General features: G+C 40.5%; 1 protein-coding gene across 1 annotated transcript in view; it reads right to left on the reverse strand.

The window, feature by feature from the left end:
* cacna1da (calcium channel, voltage-dependent, L type, alpha 1D subunit, a) overlaps positions 1–20,578 on the reverse strand; it is a gene marked incomplete at its 5' end in the record, with an annotated part of 90,342 nt that overhangs the window by 25,333 nt on the left and 44,431 nt on the right. Inside the window, 22 exons of the mRNA XM_080424779.1 lie at positions 255–338; positions 1,756–1,866; positions 2,020–2,178; positions 3,301–3,502; positions 4,596–4,742; positions 5,340–5,392; positions 5,524–5,631; positions 5,773–5,860; positions 6,436–6,542; positions 9,405–9,464; positions 9,546–9,605; positions 10,416–10,545; positions 11,189–11,349; positions 11,584–11,617; positions 12,023–12,101; positions 12,275–12,395; positions 12,924–13,131; positions 13,933–14,158; positions 15,319–15,479; positions 16,056–16,082; positions 16,980–17,061; positions 20,173–20,259. Coding sequence (XP_080280905.1) covers positions 255–338; positions 1,756–1,866; positions 2,020–2,178; positions 3,301–3,502; positions 4,596–4,742; positions 5,340–5,392; positions 5,524–5,631; positions 5,773–5,860; positions 6,436–6,542; positions 9,405–9,464; positions 9,546–9,605; positions 10,416–10,545; positions 11,189–11,349; positions 11,584–11,617; positions 12,023–12,101; positions 12,275–12,395; positions 12,924–13,131; positions 13,933–14,158; positions 15,319–15,479; positions 16,056–16,082; positions 16,980–17,061; positions 20,173–20,259 — 2,495 coding nt within the window. The remainder of the gene's footprint in view (positions 1–254; positions 339–1,755; positions 1,867–2,019; positions 2,179–3,300; positions 3,503–4,595; positions 4,743–5,339; positions 5,393–5,523; positions 5,632–5,772; positions 5,861–6,435; positions 6,543–9,404; positions 9,465–9,545; positions 9,606–10,415; positions 10,546–11,188; positions 11,350–11,583; positions 11,618–12,022; positions 12,102–12,274; positions 12,396–12,923; positions 13,132–13,932; positions 14,159–15,318; positions 15,480–16,055; positions 16,083–16,979; positions 17,062–20,172; positions 20,260–20,578) is intronic.

The following is a 20,578-nucleotide window of genomic DNA, read 5'->3' on the forward strand; positions in this document are numbered from 1 at the left end:
AAGAGCATTATTTCCAGGTTCATGTACTGTACTACCATTATTACAGATTGGTTAAAATAAAGTTTTATTCACAAAAAAGTTATGGATTGCAGCTTTAAGAGTTAAGTTAGTGATCAGAGAAAAATCAAGATACTTCAGGCCTCCCAGAGAATCGAGTCCTGCCATGGAAAAAGCTGTTCCATGGTCAGAGGAACCTCCAGATGACGGAGAGAGGACAGGGTAGAGAATGACTGGTCGGAGAGGGTCTTACTTACATCAATCTCACTGAGGACAATGTCTACTATGCTGCCCATCACAACCATGGCGTCAAACACGTTCCAGGCATCTCCGAAATAACCCTGAATGAGTCCAGAGGTGCAGGCAGGGCGGTGTTCAGATAAACATAACATACAACCGCTCAAATCTCATGCTGAATTTCATACTGTATGTATTTATCGTTAAAGTCTACACCGCACACGCCTTTATTAATCACTGCATTATACAACTGCTGTTCACATGGCAGCCATTTATGTCACTTGCTAATAGCCAGTGTAAAAGCCCACAACGCGCCACTAGGCCTGTCACAATTATTACATAAACGCCTAATCCCAATTCTGAGAAATAATCGAGATCATCTTTTTTACATAATCATTTTTGCATAATCGTCATAATCATAATCATCAAAATAGTGGAAATAGTAAATGTACAAGCTCAAAATGCGTCGCATTTGAGCTCGTAGATCGGCTAGTTCCATTATTAATGCTTATTTTTAAGTATAAAGTAATAAAAAATGTGTTTGTTTACAAACCCTAAAAGCCATACAGAAATGTAATGTGTATTCATAATGTTCCAACAACGACAGAAAACACAATGAAATCGTTCATCGCAATTATTTGAGTGACAATTAATCGTCAAGCAAAATGTCATAATCGTGACAGCCTCTACGCGCCACGGTGTGACACGTTGCAAGCATGTAGACCGGTTATTTTCAACATGTGACACCGGCGCAACAGCACAAGTATATATGAAGCATATAAGTAACTGTAACACCACTGCACACCACACTGTGTTCTCTTACGGGATCTCTGTCCTTCTTTGGAACACAGATCTGTGTTGCCGGGCAGTAGAGTCGAGGGGAAATATGCATGGGGAAAAAAATTCCAGTCATTCACAATCCTGTCCTCTCCAATTATATATATATATATATATATATATATATATATATATATATATATATATATATATATATATATATATATATATATATATATATATTACATTAATAAAATAATGTGTGTGTGTGTGTGTGTGTGTGTGTGTGTGTGTGTGTGTGTGTGTGTGTGTGTGTGTGTGTGTGTGTCTGTTATCTATCTATGTGCAGTACAGTATGTGTATGAATATGCTATATGTGGTATGTACATGAATATCGTTGCTGTTGGGCAGTATCTCCATATTTCAACTTTTTATGTTTTTTTCGAAAATGAATGCCCTACTGAATGTCATACTACAGTGTCACAAAAGTAGCAAAAATAAAAAATAAATTAAAAGCTCACATGTTATGACTTGTGAGCTATAAATAGATCTGGTATTTTTTTTTGCTACTTCTGATTTTTTTCTTAAGTTTTCTTAAATAACTACATTGGATCCTTTTTTTTTTTTCATTTCCTGAATAGAAATTGTTTTGGACATACAAGGTTTCCACCCGACAGTGATATTGTGTTATATATACAGTATGAATATGATGTGTAGGTCAGTTGGGTGAAGGTGCAGCCTTACCCTGGGTTTGAAAGCAATGAGCTTCAGAACCATTTCCGCGGTGAAAACAGTAGTGAAGACCATGTTCAGAATGTCCATCACATAGTTGAAAAGTGGAGACTGGCCGTAATGCTAAGGTGGAAAAGCAAAAGGGAGCATGTTTTTTAAACTGTGAATTTGAAGTTATAGGATATCAAGATTGCGAAAGATTAGATTAACCCATCTTTTGTAGCATTTTGTAGCATTAGTAACACCACGGATAATTGGCGTTTAGAGGCTTCTTACCTGGACAGCCAAGCAGAGTGTGTTGAGCATGATGAGAACGAACATGATGTACTCGAACGGCGTGGAGTTCACCACATACCAGAACTTGAACTGGTATGGGTTCTTAGGGATGTACCTCCTCAATGGACGGGCTTTGAGAGCGTATTCTACACACTGGCGCTGCATAGAAATACATAACACTTAGTAAGACTTGTGTGTTTTGTTTGGCACCAACATGATAGGAAATGTCTATACTACACAGTTACTAAATATATGTATTCGCTAGGGATGGGACGATATGAAAATTACACGTCACGATTATGGTGGCAAAAATAATTGCGATTAACGATGTTATCGCGATAATCAAAATATGCATAAAACGTAAAATGCCCCTTTTGTTAACCACTTGAATCCCCAGCATCCCTATTTGGGGTTGTTCGCCAAAAATAGCCGATCTACAAGCTCACAACGCGTTGCGTTGATCTACTATTATTGGCGAATCGATTTGTGTAGAGTGAAATAAGAGGGTACCAAATGCGTTCTTTGCAGGTCAGTATTATCAAGACTAGAGGGTTTAAGTGGGACTGAATTTTGTATGACTGTATGAGGACAATTTCACAATAAATTAAAATCTCCGCGATGCGATTACTGTGAGTGGTTTTCTCAAGATAAACGATAATAACGATTATCGTCCCATCCCTAGTATTTGCCATTTCCAACAATGCAATGCCCGTTCGGGGGCATGGTCAGTGGTTGGAACGTATCAGGCTGGTTCTGGAGAACTAGTCCTCTGATCGACTTTACACCAGCCAAGTGTGAAGTCATTCAGGTGAGTGATTCGCATGATGCGCGTGCCGGGGCCGGTCTGGAGAACCACTCATCCGATCAACTTCACACTCAACCCTGCACTCCCATGGGTCCTCAGTACACCCGCCAAGTGTGAAGCCGACTGGATGACCGTTCTCTAGATATGCGAAGGACAGCCATACTGACACATTACTGTATGTATACTGTAGATATATAACAGCTATGTTAAGAATAGAATATTGATCACACACACACACACACACACAGGTTGCCAGAAAGATTTATAAATAATATATATACAGTGTATATGTATGTGTGTGTGTGTGTGTGTGTGTGTGTGTGTGTGTGTGTGTGTGTATGTATATGTATGTATGTATGTATGTATGTATGTATGTAAAGAGATTTCTGCCCGATAGCAACGATATACTTACATATATAAAACTAACACTTTCGAAAAACCACACATAAGTTAAAAACCTTTCACACAATGCTGACCTGGTTCTTGTCAAGTTCACAGTTCTTGTACTCTTTCTCTCCCTGTTCCTGAAACGTGACGATGACAAAACCTACGAAGATGTTCATCATGAAGAAGGCGATGATGATGATGTAGATGATGAAGAAGATGGAGATCTCTATGCGGTAGTTGTAGATGGGACCCAGGTTCTCCCTGTTGGAGTCGATGGCCTTGTACAGTAACCTGATAAAGAGAGCAGCGGAGAGGAGAGAGCTGTTGGTTTCATTATATACTAATGATTAAATAACAGCAAAACACACAATTATCTGAGTTAAAGCTACAATCCGGGCATTACTTTAACCCATTAACTCCGGGAACGCATCTGTATCATTTTAGATTGATTTATTTAACCATTATTTTTATACTTTGGCTATTCAAAAATAGAAGATCTACAAGCTCGTAGCGCGGCACCGTGTGCCGCGCTACGAGCTTGTAGATCTGCTATGAAGACATTTGTTGAGACATTTGACAGTTACAAATGTTCGCTGTAAATAATATATATTCAAAGATTTGCAAAAAAAATATCAAGATTTTTCCAAAATAGCAGATATACAAGCTCACACTCTGTGCCGCGCTATGAGCTTGTATATCTGCTATTTTTAAATAGCCAAAGAAATCTTAAAATGACAGAGATGTGTTCCCGGACTGAATGGGTTAATGAATAAAATGTTATTTTAATAAATCTGTATGGTAGAGCATGCTAATACAATATAACAGTGGTTAGAGGTGGTCATTCCTACTATTCCATTGATACATTGTCAATCAGGCTAGGACACCTACTGATTGACAATGTCAATTAAGTTATTTGAAGCAGACGGCCATAGACGGCCGTAGATCTGCCATCTTGGCTGTAGTTCGGACATTGTTGCAATTACCCTTCTCTACACCGGGATGGACAGACAACGGACATACAACTTACTTTAAATTACGTAGCTTTAAATTAATGCTGGCCTCACAACTGAAGCCTTTGTTACCTCATTCTGAGATTTAGAAAACGTATCATATAATTAGGCTTAGGCAATATCCAAAATTGAATATTGTGTTGTCCTGCCAAAATATTGCCATGTACATATTATCACCTGGTTACCACAGGGTTACTCACTGGATCCCAAAGGAGGAAGGGGGTGAATAATTATTTAATATTTTATCAATCAACAGATGCAGTTAATTGCAATATCAAGGAAGTATGGCAATATTCAATTTTATGGAAAATTGTGCCAAGCTTACTCATATGTATGTCAAAGCATGCAGAGCAAGAAGAGGAGTGTTGTCTTACGCAGGCCACCCTTCAAAGGTGGACACAGTGAATAGAGCCATCATGGCCATGAGCACGTTGTCAAAGTTGAACTCGCTGTTGTGCCACAGTCTTTTCTGAATGGAAGGGTGGTTGACATCCCCGTCCTTATACAAGATGAAGGTGCCCCTGAGAGGAAATGATAATAATAATAATAATGAATTGCATTTTTATGGAGCTTTTCTAAGTACTCAAACTTACTCAAAGCGCTTTACAATGGTTCATTCATTCATACATTGGGAGGTGAAGCGGCGAACAGTCAACGCCAGCGTCCTCACTTCCCACACCAATGGTGGCAAGCTTGCGCTGACTGACTCATTGGAGGCAATGTAGGATTCAGTGTCTTGCCCAAGGACACCTCGACATGTGGACAGGGGGAGCCGGGATTTGAACCTCCGACCCACTGATCATCGGACGACCTGCTCTACCTCCTGAGCCACAGCCTCCCAAATGACACGTGGCAGGGGTCAAAACTTGGTCTTAAAAGCACGCTCTCGTTGCTTCATTTATACTTGGTTGTGCGCCAGTGTCATCATGCGCCATGAATAGTCGATCAACAAGCTCAACGTGTCGCATCACGATGCATTGTGAGCTTGTAATTTTTGGCACGCAACACCGGCACGCAACCAAATATAAATCTGTCTCGAGGCTAAATTGATTTATGATCCTTGATACAAACTAGTCAAATAGTGCGACACCGAGATGATGATATAAAGGAACACTAACTTGCACTCTTCAGCGTTGGACTTTCCTTCGTCTGTGCAGCGATAAAACTTTCCCTGTGGAATGAGACAAATTTTCAGCGATTGCACTGCGATAATACGTCACAAATCCTCAATAACTAAACAACGCCACGTTTTAATGTGTAGCACTGATTGTTTTCAGCCTCAGCGTCTTGACGCTTACTAACCTTGAAGAGCTGGACCCCGATACAGGCAAACATAAACTGCAGAAGAGTGGTGACGATCATGATATTACCGATGGTTTTGATGGCCACAAACACACACTGGACCACATGCTGTAACATGAAGAAGAAAAAAACATTAGAAATGAATGTAAATGCGTCGATAGCATTGATATTGATGAACAGAGGCTGTGATAATAATATAATATTGTGCTGTAAATGGGGGAAGGGCGTTGAAGGGCGATAAGACCGTACCTTTAGGCCTTTGGCTCGGTTGATAGCCCTCAACGGTCGAAGAACTCTGAGAACCCTCAGAATTTTCACCACAGAGATGGCAGAGGACCTGAATGACAGCAAAAGCGAGTGAAGTAGTGTCAATATGAATATAATGTGGTGAGAAGCAAGGTTATAATAGTTTTGGATTGTTTTTTAGTTTTTTCGTTTTTAGAGTGGATTTGCTAGTTTGTATTCGTTTTTATTTTTGAAAATGCAAATAGTTTTAGTTAGTTTTTATTAGTTTTAGTTGTTTTGTATACGTTGGGTTATTTGTCAGGTGCAGGATTGAAAAGGTAAGTATTGTGTAATAAAAACTTAACAAAAGATAGCATTTAAAAATGTATTCAGTTACAGATGAACCACCGACCGCATCCACAAACAACTGTTATAAATAAACGAAAACTAAGGGCATTTTGTCTATAATTTCAGTTTGTTTTAGTTAGTTTTGTAAACACACACAATACAGTTTCAGTTAGTTATTGTTTATTTATTTTTATTCTAGTTTTTATTTAGTTCAGTTAACGAAAAAAAAATATATATTTTTTTTTCGTTTTAGTTATTTTGTTAGTTTTCGTTAACTATAATAACTTTGGTAAGAAGAGAGAAAGACAGACAGGGAGAGGGAGACACAGGGTTACTCACTGGATCCCAAAGGAGACCAGGGACACGCCCACTACCAGCAGGTCCAACAGGTTGAAGTAATTCCTGCAAAATGCTCCTTTATGGAGGAAAGCTCCATACGTTGTCATCTGAGGAGAAGACGGAGGGAGTCAAGGGGGCGAATGATGAAGAGCACACACACATACATACAAACACGCATGCACGCGCACACAGTCATGTACACATCATCAAACGTACTATATACACCGGACACACACACAAACACAGGTGCAGTGGTGTAAAGTAACTAAGTACTGCACTTAAGTAAAATGTGTAGGTACTTTTACTTTACTGTATTTCCAATTTTCAATACTTTTACTTCTACTCCACTACATCTCAGAGGCATATATTGTACTTTTACTCCACAACAAATATTTGAAAACTTTAGTTACTAGTTACTTTGTAGATTTTCATTATTATTACATAAACATAAAGTAACCACTTCAGCTCTGTATACATTTTGGCCATTTGAAAATAGCCGATCTACAAGCACACAGTGTGCTTGTAGATGATACCAATACTTGGTAGTGCTTGTAGATGATACCAATACTTTTGGACTTTTACTCAAGTAAATTTAGAATTCCGGACTTTTACTTGTAACAGAGTATTTCTACATTGCAGTATTGATACACTTTTACGTAAGTAAGAAATGTGAGTACTTTTTCCACCACTGCACACGTGTCAGATTTACACTCCACACATACAGTACTAATATGTACAGACTCACTCACTCACTCACACACACTTCTTAAGACACACTGTATAAACACACATTTCCACACCCTCGTAGAGCACTCGTTTCAGGGTGGCGAGCTCAGAACACTAAAAACAGGAAGTTAATAAAGCTATCGTCGCCACCCCGCGGCCCATGGCTACATGAAGTCATTCATTTCACAATCCACTATGATGGGGTCATGGCAATAAAACATGCAGTTTGTTGCCACGCCGAGCAGGGATCGTTTACGACCTGCACGTTTCGCTTTAGTGATTGTAAAGAAGAACGCCTTTAACTGTCACATTCATGTGGGCCGCCTCTTAACCCATTAAGACCGGGAACGCATCTGTCATTTTAGATTTATTTGGCTATTCAAAAATAGCAGATCTACAAGCTCATAGCCGCGCTATGAGCTTAAAGATCTGCTATTTTTTTGTATCTTGATTTTTTTTAGCAAATCTTTGAATATATATATCTTTTAAAGCGATTTTTAAAACTAAAATCTTTGCTTCTGGGGGTCCCTGGAACAACCTATTTTGAGATGGGGGTCCGCGGCCAAATACATATAATTTTGGGGGTCCTTGACATGAAACAGTTTGAAAACCACTGATATTATAGCAACATAACTTTTTTTCATAGAAGACATTTGTAGAATCCCCCCAGAAGCAAAGATTTGAGTTACAAATGTTCGCTTAAAAAAAATATGAATATATTCAAAGATTGGCAACATTTTTCAAGATTTTTCAAAAATAGCAGATCTACAAGCAGTGCATGTAGATCTGCTATTTTTGAATAGCCAAAGAAATCTTAAAATGGCAAAGATGTGTTCCCGGTCTTAAAGGGTTAAAGTATACATTCCTTTAAGTTCTTTAAAAGTTCAGAATAGGGGGAAAAGCAGCTCCTTATCAAAGCTCCTCAGCAGGCAAAGAGAAGAAAAATCAGCCAAAATAACTCTTGCTTAAATCATAAAAGTAAAGGATTCATTTTCTGAGTGCATGTAAATGTAGAGCAGAACAGCCCATTAACAGAGACTGGCGGTGCTAACTAGGAGCACTGGTAATCACAATCAGAGATTTCAACCCATACAGTACTGTATGTGGGAGTAGAAGTAGCACTGCATTTCTATGCACTCAGTCAGGGATAGCAGACTGAACCATGCTCAATGGGAACATGGTTGATTTTGCCCCCTCTTTTATGGCTTATTTGAATAGCAGTCAGTCAGTATGAAAGGCAATGGAGGAGGTTTTGACTGAAGTTGAATTAAATGTTTTGCCTACATCAGCCTTCACGTTTACGTTGCCAGAAATGCTCTCCAAACGTTCTCCAGATTCAACTTCAGTCAATGCCATTATAATGTCCTGTTAAGATTTGTTTCGCTGCACAAAGAGTTGCATATTATTTATTTATTCATCTCCGCCAGGCCGGCCAATCGAATAGCAGCTAATCTCCGGCACCGCTGGACCAATCACCGTGAAACTTTGCATGCACACTGCAGTGCAGCCAAGGAAGAACCTCCGCCTAAACTTTTACAAATCGGCCTCATGGTCGGCCGATTTACATTTTGGCCTATAACTCCTGAACCATAATGTAGGTCGTACAGTCAAAAAATGCTGTCCCTAGATTCCTTGACTCATGACGCTCCTGATAGGCCATGCCCATTCTGCTCGACAAGATTTTGCGCCATTTTGTGTTTTTATTTTGCAAAACACACTTTTTGCTAAAACCTTTGCACAAAATGCTACAAATCATGAACAGTCAGAGATTTTTCATATTTCATATTCCATTCTAATTGGCTATGATCTTCCAACGTTTGTTTGCTTTGGGTAGCCAACTGGGCCTGACGGAGAGCTGCACTCAGAGAAGCGCAATTTTGTCTTTTCTTTATATCCGCAGTTCCGCACACAATATTGTGTCTTCAAAATTCTAAACCATTTCAGCGTCAATGGCCTAAATGCGATGAACGGGTGCGGATTTATGCCGAGGTGTCTTTGCCCCCAGCGAGAGCTCATCGATTAGTGCAGTATTTTGAACAACTCTTGTGTTTGCGTAAATGTGTGCAAAGTGGCTGTTAATGGACAAATCTAATGTTAGTCAGTTTCTATTTGATTTAAAAGAGGTGCCATGAAGTCAAAGTAAAGAGAAAGGAAACAAACAAGCCAGGTCGTATTATTGGCAGGTGACACACAAGGAGAGAATGCAGCTGAGCAAGGCACTCGTTGTCATTTCATGGGGTTACCTTCAACACGATCTCAAATGTAAACATACTAGTGAAGACATAATCTGCATAGCCTAGGACCTGAAAGGCAACCAGACGTGTGGAGTGTTACTGCGGGGGGGTAATTAGTCACAGCACGGACAGGGGTCACAGGGCATTTACCTTCAAAACGATCTCAACAGTAAAGATAGCCGTGAAAGCATAGTCAAAGTAACCAAGTATCTGCAAGAAGCAACGTACATGTTTAAAAAGAGACAGTACATCAGGCATCAAAACAAGCTGAATGGAGAAACATTTTGCAATACGTATTCTAGATTAACCACTTCAGCCCTATTCAGCCATTTTCCAATCTAAGCTGATCTACAAGCTCACAATGTCAGTTTGTAGATCAGCTATTTTGGAAAATATTGTAAATGTTTTGAAAATATTTGCCTATAATAACATGCCCAAAATAGGGACGCCAGGGTTAAAAGTGGTTAAGCCCGATTTATACAGTACTTTATAGCACGATGGTGTAGCTTGCCAAAAGAGCTGATCTACAAGCTTAACAATTTGTCTGTTCAAACTCTAAATGATTAATTTAGAGCTTGGAAGAGTACATAATGTAATTTATACAGTATATATGCCACAGAATCTATGTTACATTAACTAACTTAAACATTATATGGAACAAATGATGATGATTAATAATGATTAATTGCTCTTAACAATTATTATTATAACAATGCTAATCATAACATTTCATTGAAAAAGGTGAGGCGGTCAGAAAAAGGGTTAACAAGTTATCATAATAACAAGCAATAAGAACTGTATGACTGATGTAAAAATCATGTTATTATCATCTAATTCACTCAAATTCACAATTCATGTTCACTAGATTGAAGTAAGGTCATGAATGAATAATAAGTAATAATATAACTATAATAAATATATAAATATATAAATATATAAATATATAAATATATAAATATATAAATAAATAAATATATAAATATTATAAATATAATAATAAGTAAAGTTGGGCATACTTACAATATTGCGGAATGAGAAGTTTCGTATTGGATCCTCAGCAGCGAGGGAGGCAGAGCTGAGCATGATGAAGACGAGGATGAGGTTGGTGAATATGTGATGGTTAATGAGCTTGTGGCACCCCACACGGATCCTGAGGGACGAAGCAAACACGCATCTTTACTTGACACATCAGAATAATGCATTGTGTAAGGAACAACATACGCATACTGCATGCGAATATGACTGTGAACAAAAAAACTCAAATTATGTGAATGTCACACGCCTTGTACAGTATGCAGTGGTGGAAGAAGTGCTCAGATATTTGACTTAAGTAAAAGTAGCAATTCCACAATATGAAAATACTCTGTTACAAGTAAAAGGTCTGTGTTCAAAATGTTACTTGAGTAAAAGTACAAAAGTATTGGCATCAAAATATACTTAGTACCAAAAGTAAAAGTAATAATGTTTGTAAATAGCAGATCTACAAGCTCATAACGCGTCGCATTGCGACGCGTTATGAGCTTGTAGATCGGCTATTTTCCGATCCGTAGATCCGCTATTTTCAAATAGCCTACAGTATGTATAAAATAGGGCTAAAGTGGTTAATGTATGTTTTATAATATAGTAATTTATATCTTCAAAGTAACTAGTAATTAAAGTAAAAGTATTGCCAATTGGAAATACTCTAGTAAAGTAAAAAGTAACTCAAAATTGTACTTAAGTACAGTACTTAAATACATGTACTTAGTTACTTTCCACCACTGACAGTATGTTTATGCCTCCGTGTGACTTACGGGTTTGTGTTACTGAAGATGAAGAAGGCACTTCCCTCTGGTATGGGAGTGATCTTCTCCTTCTTCACCAATTCAGAGATGGCCGGCCGCGGACCCGAAGGGACCTCCGGATCCTCTTCCTCCGGTAAGCTTTCATCCACTTCCTCCTCTTCGATGTCCAACTTTAGACAAATGATTGATTTGATGTTAACCTAGTATCCTACAGTAGTTTCTTTGATGGACTACATTGTTCTCTTTGCACTTACATGACTATTTACTCCGTTGTTTGTTGAATAGGACTCATGCTTACTTTGCTTACTCTGATTTTGCACTTGTACGTCATTCTGGATAAGAGCTTCCGCTAAATGCCTAAATTGTAAATAGTATATCATAATTTCATTAAACTAGATTTTTACCTTCTTGTCTTCTTCATCGTCATCCTTTTTGTCCCTATAATGAACAAAACACATTTTCATTTCAGTTTCCTTTTCATTTTACCACTGACAACAAGCAATGTTACTAACACATATTCAACACCTATGAATTAGAGTTCTCAAATTCTGCCTGAACCCGACCCTACCCTTGAAAGTCTGCAATCGAAAGTCTGCCATCGAAAATTGAAAGAAGTGGCGGTTTTCAAGATGTTTTGGCTGTTATCTCTGGAACGGAAGGTCCGATCTGCTCAGTTCAAAGCTTGTTGGTTTTTCGGGTTTTTCAGGCCTTAAAGTATGGTAATGGTTCGGGCCGGGCGAGCCTTGGGCCGACCCAGTAGGGCCCAGTTAGGGCCGGGCCTTAATTTATCAGGCCCATTGAGAACTCTACTATAAATGAGTCACACAAAGACGTAAACATTACGTGGCCGCGGGTGCGTTGAGAGATTCGGCATCTGCCAAGTTGTCCACAGCGATAGCCAAGAAGACATTGAGGAGGATATCTATGCAAAGTGCTCGGTGAAGGACAACAAATGAATTGGAGGGACTGGAAAAAAGCATTCAATAATAATACATCCTTTAAATGTACCATAAGCAGATCACATTGTAAGGTGGAGATTGCAGCAATAACAACAAAGCTTGGAGACTTGCAGCGGCTGTATTATAGACAGGATACAGTTTCCACAGATGAAGAGGATGATGAAGTAAATGCACACGATCATCCCTGAGGAGGAGGGACCGCCGTACGCCATGATTCCATCATACATGACAGCGTTCCAGTCCTCTCCCGTCAGGATCTGAGGGCAAAGCACAAACAGCAAGCCAGAATAATGCAACTGTCATCACCTTTGGGAAGAGGCAGTTATTCGTTGTATCGATCTATAAAAGCTGTTCTACTGTAGCTATTTTTGAGCTAAGATTTACCAAAAAAAGTAAATGAAAGATTTGTGACGTGTTTTGAAATAATCGTGCCTATAATGATATGCCCAAAATAGGGACACCAGGTTGAATGCTGTTTAACTCATTCACTGCCAATGACGTGTTTGACATGATTTTGTCCAAAGCCCATTTTATTTTTGTCACGGTGACACTTTAGCGACACTCTGCGTGTCGGCAGAGTCTCCGGTAGGAGACTCAATGGAGACTCTTTGAGTCTCCTACCGGAGACTCCGCCGGTCATCAAATTATTGGCTTAGGAATGAGACAAAAACCAAAAAATCTCCATGAATTCAAGGCTTCATGGGGTGAGTAATCAATAGAAAAAAATGTCATTTTGGGGTGAACTATCCCTTTAACACTGCATCAGACTGTAAACATACACACACCTGAAACACAGTGAGCAAGGCCTGAGGAAAGTTGTCGAAGGTGCTCCTCTTCGTCATGGTCTCGTCGAAGTTGAACTTGCCGCCGAACACCTGCATGCCCAGCAGGGAGAAGATGATGATGAAGAGGAAGAGCAGCAGCAGCAGGGAAGCGATGGACTTCATGGAGTTGAGCAGCGATGCCACCAGATTACTCAAAGATTGCCAGTGACTAAAAAACACAGAGACAGAGACACAGAGGGAGAGAAGTGTTTAATGGGTTAACCCATTAAGACCTGAGGTTCCAATTCTACAAAATGTCTTCTAAATCCTAACAGTTTTCTGAAAAAAACATATGTTACTACTACTAAATCAGTAGTGCTCCAACTTATTCATGTCAAGGACACCCAAAATTATATGTATTTTGGTCACGGACCCCCATCTGAAAATGTTTTGTTCCAGGGACCCCCAGAAGCAAAGATTTGAGTTAAAAAGAATTGCTTAAAAATATATATATTCAAAGATTTGCACAAAAAAAACTTGATTTAAAAAAAATAGCAGATCTACAAGCTCCGCGCTATGAGCTTGTATATCTGCTATTTTTGAAAAGCCAAAGTATAAAACAATGGTTTAAGTGGTTACACAAATGCGTTCCCGGTTTTAATGGAAAACACACCGTACAGTACACACACACACACACACACACACACACACACACACACACACACACACACACACACACACACACACACACACACACACACACACACACACACACACACACACACACACACACACACACACACACACACACGCAACTGAAGTAAATACAAAGCATAACTTTAACCCTAAAGGTCATTACACACCGGCGATTATGCGAATATACGCAAAATTCGGACTCGGACTCGGACACGCACGCACGCACGCACGCACGCACGCACGCACGCACGCACGCACGCACGCACGCACGCACGCACGCACGCACGCACGCACGCACGCACGCACACAGTAAAGCATAATATTTGGGGCTTACCGTGTGACCTTGAAGATCCTCAGGAGGCGTACGCAGCGGAACACAGAGATGCCGAGCGGCGACATGATCTCCAGCTCCACCAGAATGGTCTCGGTGATGCCGCCGCTCACCACGAAGCAGTCGAAACGGTTGAACAGCGCCACGAAGTAGGCCGACAGCCCCAGGCTGTACATCTTCACCAACATCTCACACGTGAAACAGCCCAACAGCACCTTGTTGGCCACATCTGCAAAACATATGATCATTATGGTCAGTGGTGTAAAGTAACTAAGTACATTTACTCAAGTACTGTACTTAAGTACAATTCTGAGGCATTTTTACTTTACTGGAGTATTTCCAATTCTCAGTACTTTTACATCTACTCCACTACATCTCACAGAGGCAAATATTATACTTTTACTCCACCACAATTATTTGAAAACTTTAGTTACTAGTTACTAGATTTAGATTTTTATTACTTAAAGTAATACTAGGTAACGTTTTCAACAAAACTAAAGTTAAATTGTATATCTTTTGTGAGTGGCAAAAGTTTCACAACACCCACTCCATGAATTTCACCCCCGGAAGCCTTTTATTTATATATTTTCTATTGAATGTGGACTGGGGGGACTTTCCCGGGGAAATGACGTTCCTGGCCAACGTCATGACGTCGTGGCCGACGTCCCCAGGAACTACCGCAACGGTTTCCTGTTTGGCCAGGAACTATCGCGGTAATAACTAAAAGGAACCTCACGCTGATGTTAAGAGAATGTAGGATTAGAAGATCGAAAAAGAACAGAAAAAGAAAGCACAGCTCATGGTAACTAATGCTCCACTGGCTAAGAGAAACGATCCGTAGATAGTATAAAACAATTAAAAGATCGCTTTTTGAAACGCTTCCGGCTTCCGGTGAAAACGAATGGAATTCTGGGTAATCGAGGATTACGGAAATTGTATGCAGTGACGGTAGTGACCAGCAGAGGTTGCTAAAAATCGTTATTTGGGATTCTGCATTGTATAACTTTAACATAAATCAACCACTTAAGCTCTATATACATTTCGGCTATTTGAAAATAGCCGATCTACAAGCTCGCGACGCGTTGTGAGCTTGTAGATCTGCTATATTCAAAAGATTTGTACACATTCTGAGAACTTGAAATGGGACATTCTGAATAATGAGTACTTTTACTTTTAATTTTGATACCAATACTTTTGTACTTTTACATAAGGAAATTTTTTATTCCAGACTTTTACTTGTAACAGAGTATTTCTACATTGCAGCATTGATACTTTTACTTAAGTAAAGAATGTGAGTACTTTTTCCACCACTGTACAGTATAAGGGGGGCTGATAACAGTACGTACAGTAATGCATTTTGCAGTGCAGAGGTTTACATCCAGTACATACCCTGCACTTGTGTCAGCCACTGAGGCTGATTGTAGTGTTCAGATGAGATGGTGAGGGTGTTCAGAAACACCAAGATGATGACCAGCCAATAGAAAGCAATCGATTTGACTGCCAGCCGGCACTTCCTGCGCATGAACCTGTTGCAGCGACGCCAGCGTCGACTGCAGGAAAAGGCGGAGTCAGTCCAAAGAGCAACATTGTATCAACGCGAGCAGATGGTTTACAGCCTGTGCCAGGGCTGCTCGCTTCACACAAAACATTTGTGACTCGAGATTTACAGAAGGTCTTGCCCTTGTTAAAAAACAACATCTAATCCAAACAAATAAATACATCATCCCAGTGTCTTGATTACGGCCGAATCAATACGACGCTTATCTGTAAGTTAACTAACGTGAATGCAGTGGAATGAGGGGGGAAGGGCTCATAGGGAAATGCGTCAATATCCTTTTTTTGCAAGTCACACAGTACAGTAAATGAGCTCAAAAACACTGCGTAAGGCTATAGGCTCTAAAAATATCTTGTGGTACATGCTGACTTTTTAAGGGCTTTTGATTTATCACCCGCAGTAAAGTCTCATTAAAGTTTCTCCGGGGAACAGGACACAGAGAAAGCCAAGCACGTGTCTTTTTAGAAATAAGAGACTATATCACCTCATGCAGACACAAACCTTACAATAACAGCTGCATGCATTGCATTGGACGGAGACATTTAGGTACAAGAATAGCAAGTATACTGACCTGAACTTTGACTTTGATATTTTTTGACTGAAAGAATTAAGAAGTGGTCAAAGTTTATATGTGCAGGTTGTAGGCAGAGGAGTCAGTAAGTAGACAGTAAAATCAAGATAAAGAAATATATGACAAGATGAACAGTTATTAGACAGTAGCAATAGAGAGCAGATGTACGGTACATCGTGAGTGGAAATAGGTGTAAGACAATTAAAGTGGAACTGTGCAGATATTCAATATAAATCCAATCGTTTTATAATGAGGAGGACGTGAAGATCCATCTGACACAGCTTTTCCCAAAGCGCTCTGTGTGCTGAGACCTCACGCTGGAACATTGCAGCAACCTACGTGATACTCATCAAAGCGCATCGTTTTACGTCAGCTGGTGGCCTGTATGTGTAAGAAGAAACACATACAGTAGGCAGAACAAACTAGGAAGTGTTTGTTTTCTTTAACATTTTAACACGTCCTCCTCAAAATAGGAACGATCGAATTTCCATTCAATATTGAGAAAGTTCTCTTTAACTGGCCAGCAGAAGAAAAGTGTGTCTGAGGCCGAGGCGTTGTGAGCTTGTAGATCGGCTATTTTCACAATATTTATCTGTGGAACAGAGTCAAACTAAATGTAATGCCTCAACTCCTACGATTCCAAGTGCTTGCGAGGGTGGGGGGGTCCCCAGTTCAAAGATCATTATTTTGCGGGGTCGAGGCCTGAAAACCACTGGCTTATATTACCAGGAGGTGGTTGTATTCCAGGTGACAGAGTCTTCTCACAGCATAGAAGCTTCATTGCACGACGGTGACGCTCATTGAAAATAATTGACTGATGCATTGTGGCACATTAAACGCTTTGGCCATTTTCGAACAAGCGACACCATCACAGGACAAAGCATAAATGAATTCCATCTGTACACAAATCCACATTATTCTCACCAAAAAGATCCGCAGCATGGTGTCTTCTCATCCTCCACGTTCTCCGTGTTCACAGACTCTGTTTCACTAGCTGGCACACTCGCTATGACAACAAACAGAGCGCACACACATCACACACACACACACACACACACACACACACACACGCAATTATAGTCATTTCACAGAGAAAAATATGACAGACTGCCCAAACGCATGCGCAAACACATACACACACACACTACACACACTACACACACTGCACGCACGCACGCACGCACGCACGCACGCACGCACGCACGCACGCACGCACGCACGCACGCACGCACGCACGCACGCACGCACGCACGCACGCACGCACGCACGCACGCACGCACTCACACACACACACACACACACACACACACACACACACACACACACACACACACACACACACACACACACACACACACACACACACACACACACACACACACACACACACACACACACACACACACACACACACACACACACACACACACACACACACACACACACACACACACGCGCGCGTGTACATGAATGCGCACACATTCCTTCTTACAAACTCACACCTTACTCAACCACAAACAACAGATAATCTATCATTTCTAACAGTTAATGACATTACAGTCAGGCAGTCTGCATTGCAACACGGCTGTCTGAGAGAAAGCAAAACAACACAAAGCAATACCAGCTAAGGAAGGCTACGCCCGCCCAACCTTAGCGCATCAGAAGCAGCCTGGTAGTGGGTTAGTATTTTAAGAAAAAAACAACAACATATACATACAGTAGATAATTGTTCTTTTTTTTCTTCTCAGTCTATTTGGTAGGGCTGCACAATTCATCGACGATAATTGAAAATCATGATTTTATTGTGTTACATAATTGTAAAGCTTAAACCTTTGCAAGGAATTAATCAAACAATTTATTTGATCAGCTGTTGCTCCTTGATGACATCTCCTAAGTATTACATAATGTTTATAATTTATAACCAGAACAATGTACAAGCCATCTCAATCTAAAATCACATAAGTCATTACATAACATATGACCACATATGGCAGACTACCGCTAAGCACAATGAGCAACAAAGACATTAATAAATGTCCAGCCAAAATCATCATTATCAATAGCCATGATTAATCATCGCGATTACAGTATTAAACAAAATAATTGGGATGATCATGTTAGCCATAATCGTGCAGCCCTACAGCACTTATTAGAGCTGCAAAGCTATATCGACTGTATCCTCATAGAAGTATGAGCTGAGCTGTCACGGTTAGCATTGCTGTCACCCCTTAGCATTAAGTTCCTGCACATAATCCCTGTCACCATGATTTTACCATGTGCTGAAAGGGAGCTATCACAGGCCAGGTGACTGGACAGCTGCTCTATGAGGAGCTGAGTAATTATATTATGCATATGATGAGGATGAGGAGGAGGAGGAAGAGTGGGGGGGTGGGTCGGGGGAAGAAAGATGATACAGAGAAAGAGAGAGAGAGAGAGAAAGAGAGAGAGAAAGAGAGAGAGAGAGCTCTTCCGACGCTATCTGAAAAATGCTATTCTCAAAGCACTGCAGGGGCTTTGCGAGAGCGCCTCTGTGCAGACACATGATTAACCCATTCAATCCGGGGAACGCATCTGTGTCATTTTAGATTTCTTTGGCTATTCAAAAATAGCAGATCTACAAGCTCGTAGATCTGCAATTTTTTGAAAAATCGTGAACATTTGTGCAAATCATTGAATATATATTTTTTAAAGCGAAGATTTGTAACTCAAATTTTTGCTTTTGGGGGATTCTACAAATGTCTTCTAAATCTTAACAGTTTTTTGAAAAAAAACTAAGTTGCTATTAAGTTTTCAAACATTTTCATGTCAAGGACCTCCTAAAATGATATGTATTTGAGTGCGGACCCCCATCTCAAAATATTTTGTTCCAGGGAACCCCAGCAGAAGCAAAGATTTGAGTTACAAATCTTCGCTTTAAAAAAATATATATATATTAAAAGATTTGCACAAAATTTTCACGATAAAAAATAATTAGCAGATCTACAAGCTATTTTCGAAAGCTTGTATATCTGCTATTTTTGAAAGCTTGTATATCTGCTATTTTTGAAAGCTTGTATATCTGCTATTTTTGAAAGCTTGTATATCTGCTATTTTTGAAAGCTTGTATATCTGCTATTTTTGAAAGCTTGCATATCTGCTATTTTTGAAAGCTTGTATATCTGCTATTTTTGAATAGCCGAAGTATAAAATAATGGTTTAAGTGGTTACACAGATGCGTTCCCGGTTTAAATGGGTTAATAAGCCTGCGTGGTGAAGCGTTGCCCAGTTTCAGCGCTATGATGTGATGTGAGCTCACGGTGTGTCGAGATACTCGCTCAGCTGCTGCTGCTGCTGCTGCTGCTGCTTAGATTGCGTCGGAGGAGCGTTTCGCTTTGATTCCTGAGTCCTCAGACAGCTTTCTCTCTCTCTCTCTCTCTGCAAAATAGTGCTGACTGCTGGCGTATAGCGATCTGGATTTACTGTAGCCCCCAGTTTCCTATTCTCCTATTCACTTTAAGCCCCCCTTCTCCCCCCTCCCCTCCCTGCTTCAAGAGACACTGGGAGAAAGAAAGCTGTAGCAGCGGCTGCTAACGGCGCTGTATTTCTATTGCTCATCACATCACACTCACAGGAATAATAGAGAGGCCAGGCCCATTCATTTAGAAACGGCAGGGTGTGTGTGTGTGTGTGTGTGTGTGTGTGTGTGTGTGTGTGTGTGTGTGTGTGTGTGTGTGTGTGTGTGTGTGTGTGTGTGTGTGTGTGTGTGTGTGTGTGTGTGTGTGTGTGTGTAGGGGAGGGGTGTTTATACAGAGGATACACAGGAGGAGAAAGCCAGGACAGCAAAGAACTGTGATGTTCAGATAGAAGGGTCAAACACAATAGCAAAGCACAAGCAGGGTAATGAGGCGTTATATATCAGGCTGCACGCATCATCACGCGCACGTTCGTACGTACTGTACGCAGGTGTGAACACACACATACTGTGTGCACGCACGCACGCGCACACACACACACACACACACACACACACACACACACACACACACACACACACACACACACACACACACACACACACACACACACACACACACACACACACACACACACACACAGTGCTTGGAGAGTAACTAACCACATAATTTACCATGAGTTTCGGAGGACTGGCTGAACCACCCAAACCTGCCTCCTTTCTTCTTCTCTGTAAGGTCAGCCAGTGTCACCCCTTCATGTGTTGGTTGTACATGCAAGCCCATGCATTCACACACACACAGCAGAGGAGCGTGTGGGGAGTGGGGGGGAGTGGGGGGAGGGGGGCGAGAATGGACTGCCATCAACATGGGTTATACAGTATACAGTTACAGTAGCAAACACTATAGGGCTGGGGCAATGAACTGTAAAATACATCGAAAACCGATATTTAGAACCGACGACTAAATCTTTGCTCATGTAGGTTAAACCCATTAAAACCGGGAAAGCGCTCTGTCATTTAAGATTTTTGCTGTTGACTTTTAAAAAATAGCAGATGCACAAGCTCACAGCGT

The sequence above is a fragment of the Gymnoscopelus braueri genome, assembly GCF_963280865.1.
Source record: "Gymnoscopelus braueri genome assembly, chromosome: 3".
NCBI lineage: Eukaryota > Metazoa > Chordata > Actinopteri > Myctophiformes > Myctophidae > Gymnoscopelus > Gymnoscopelus braueri.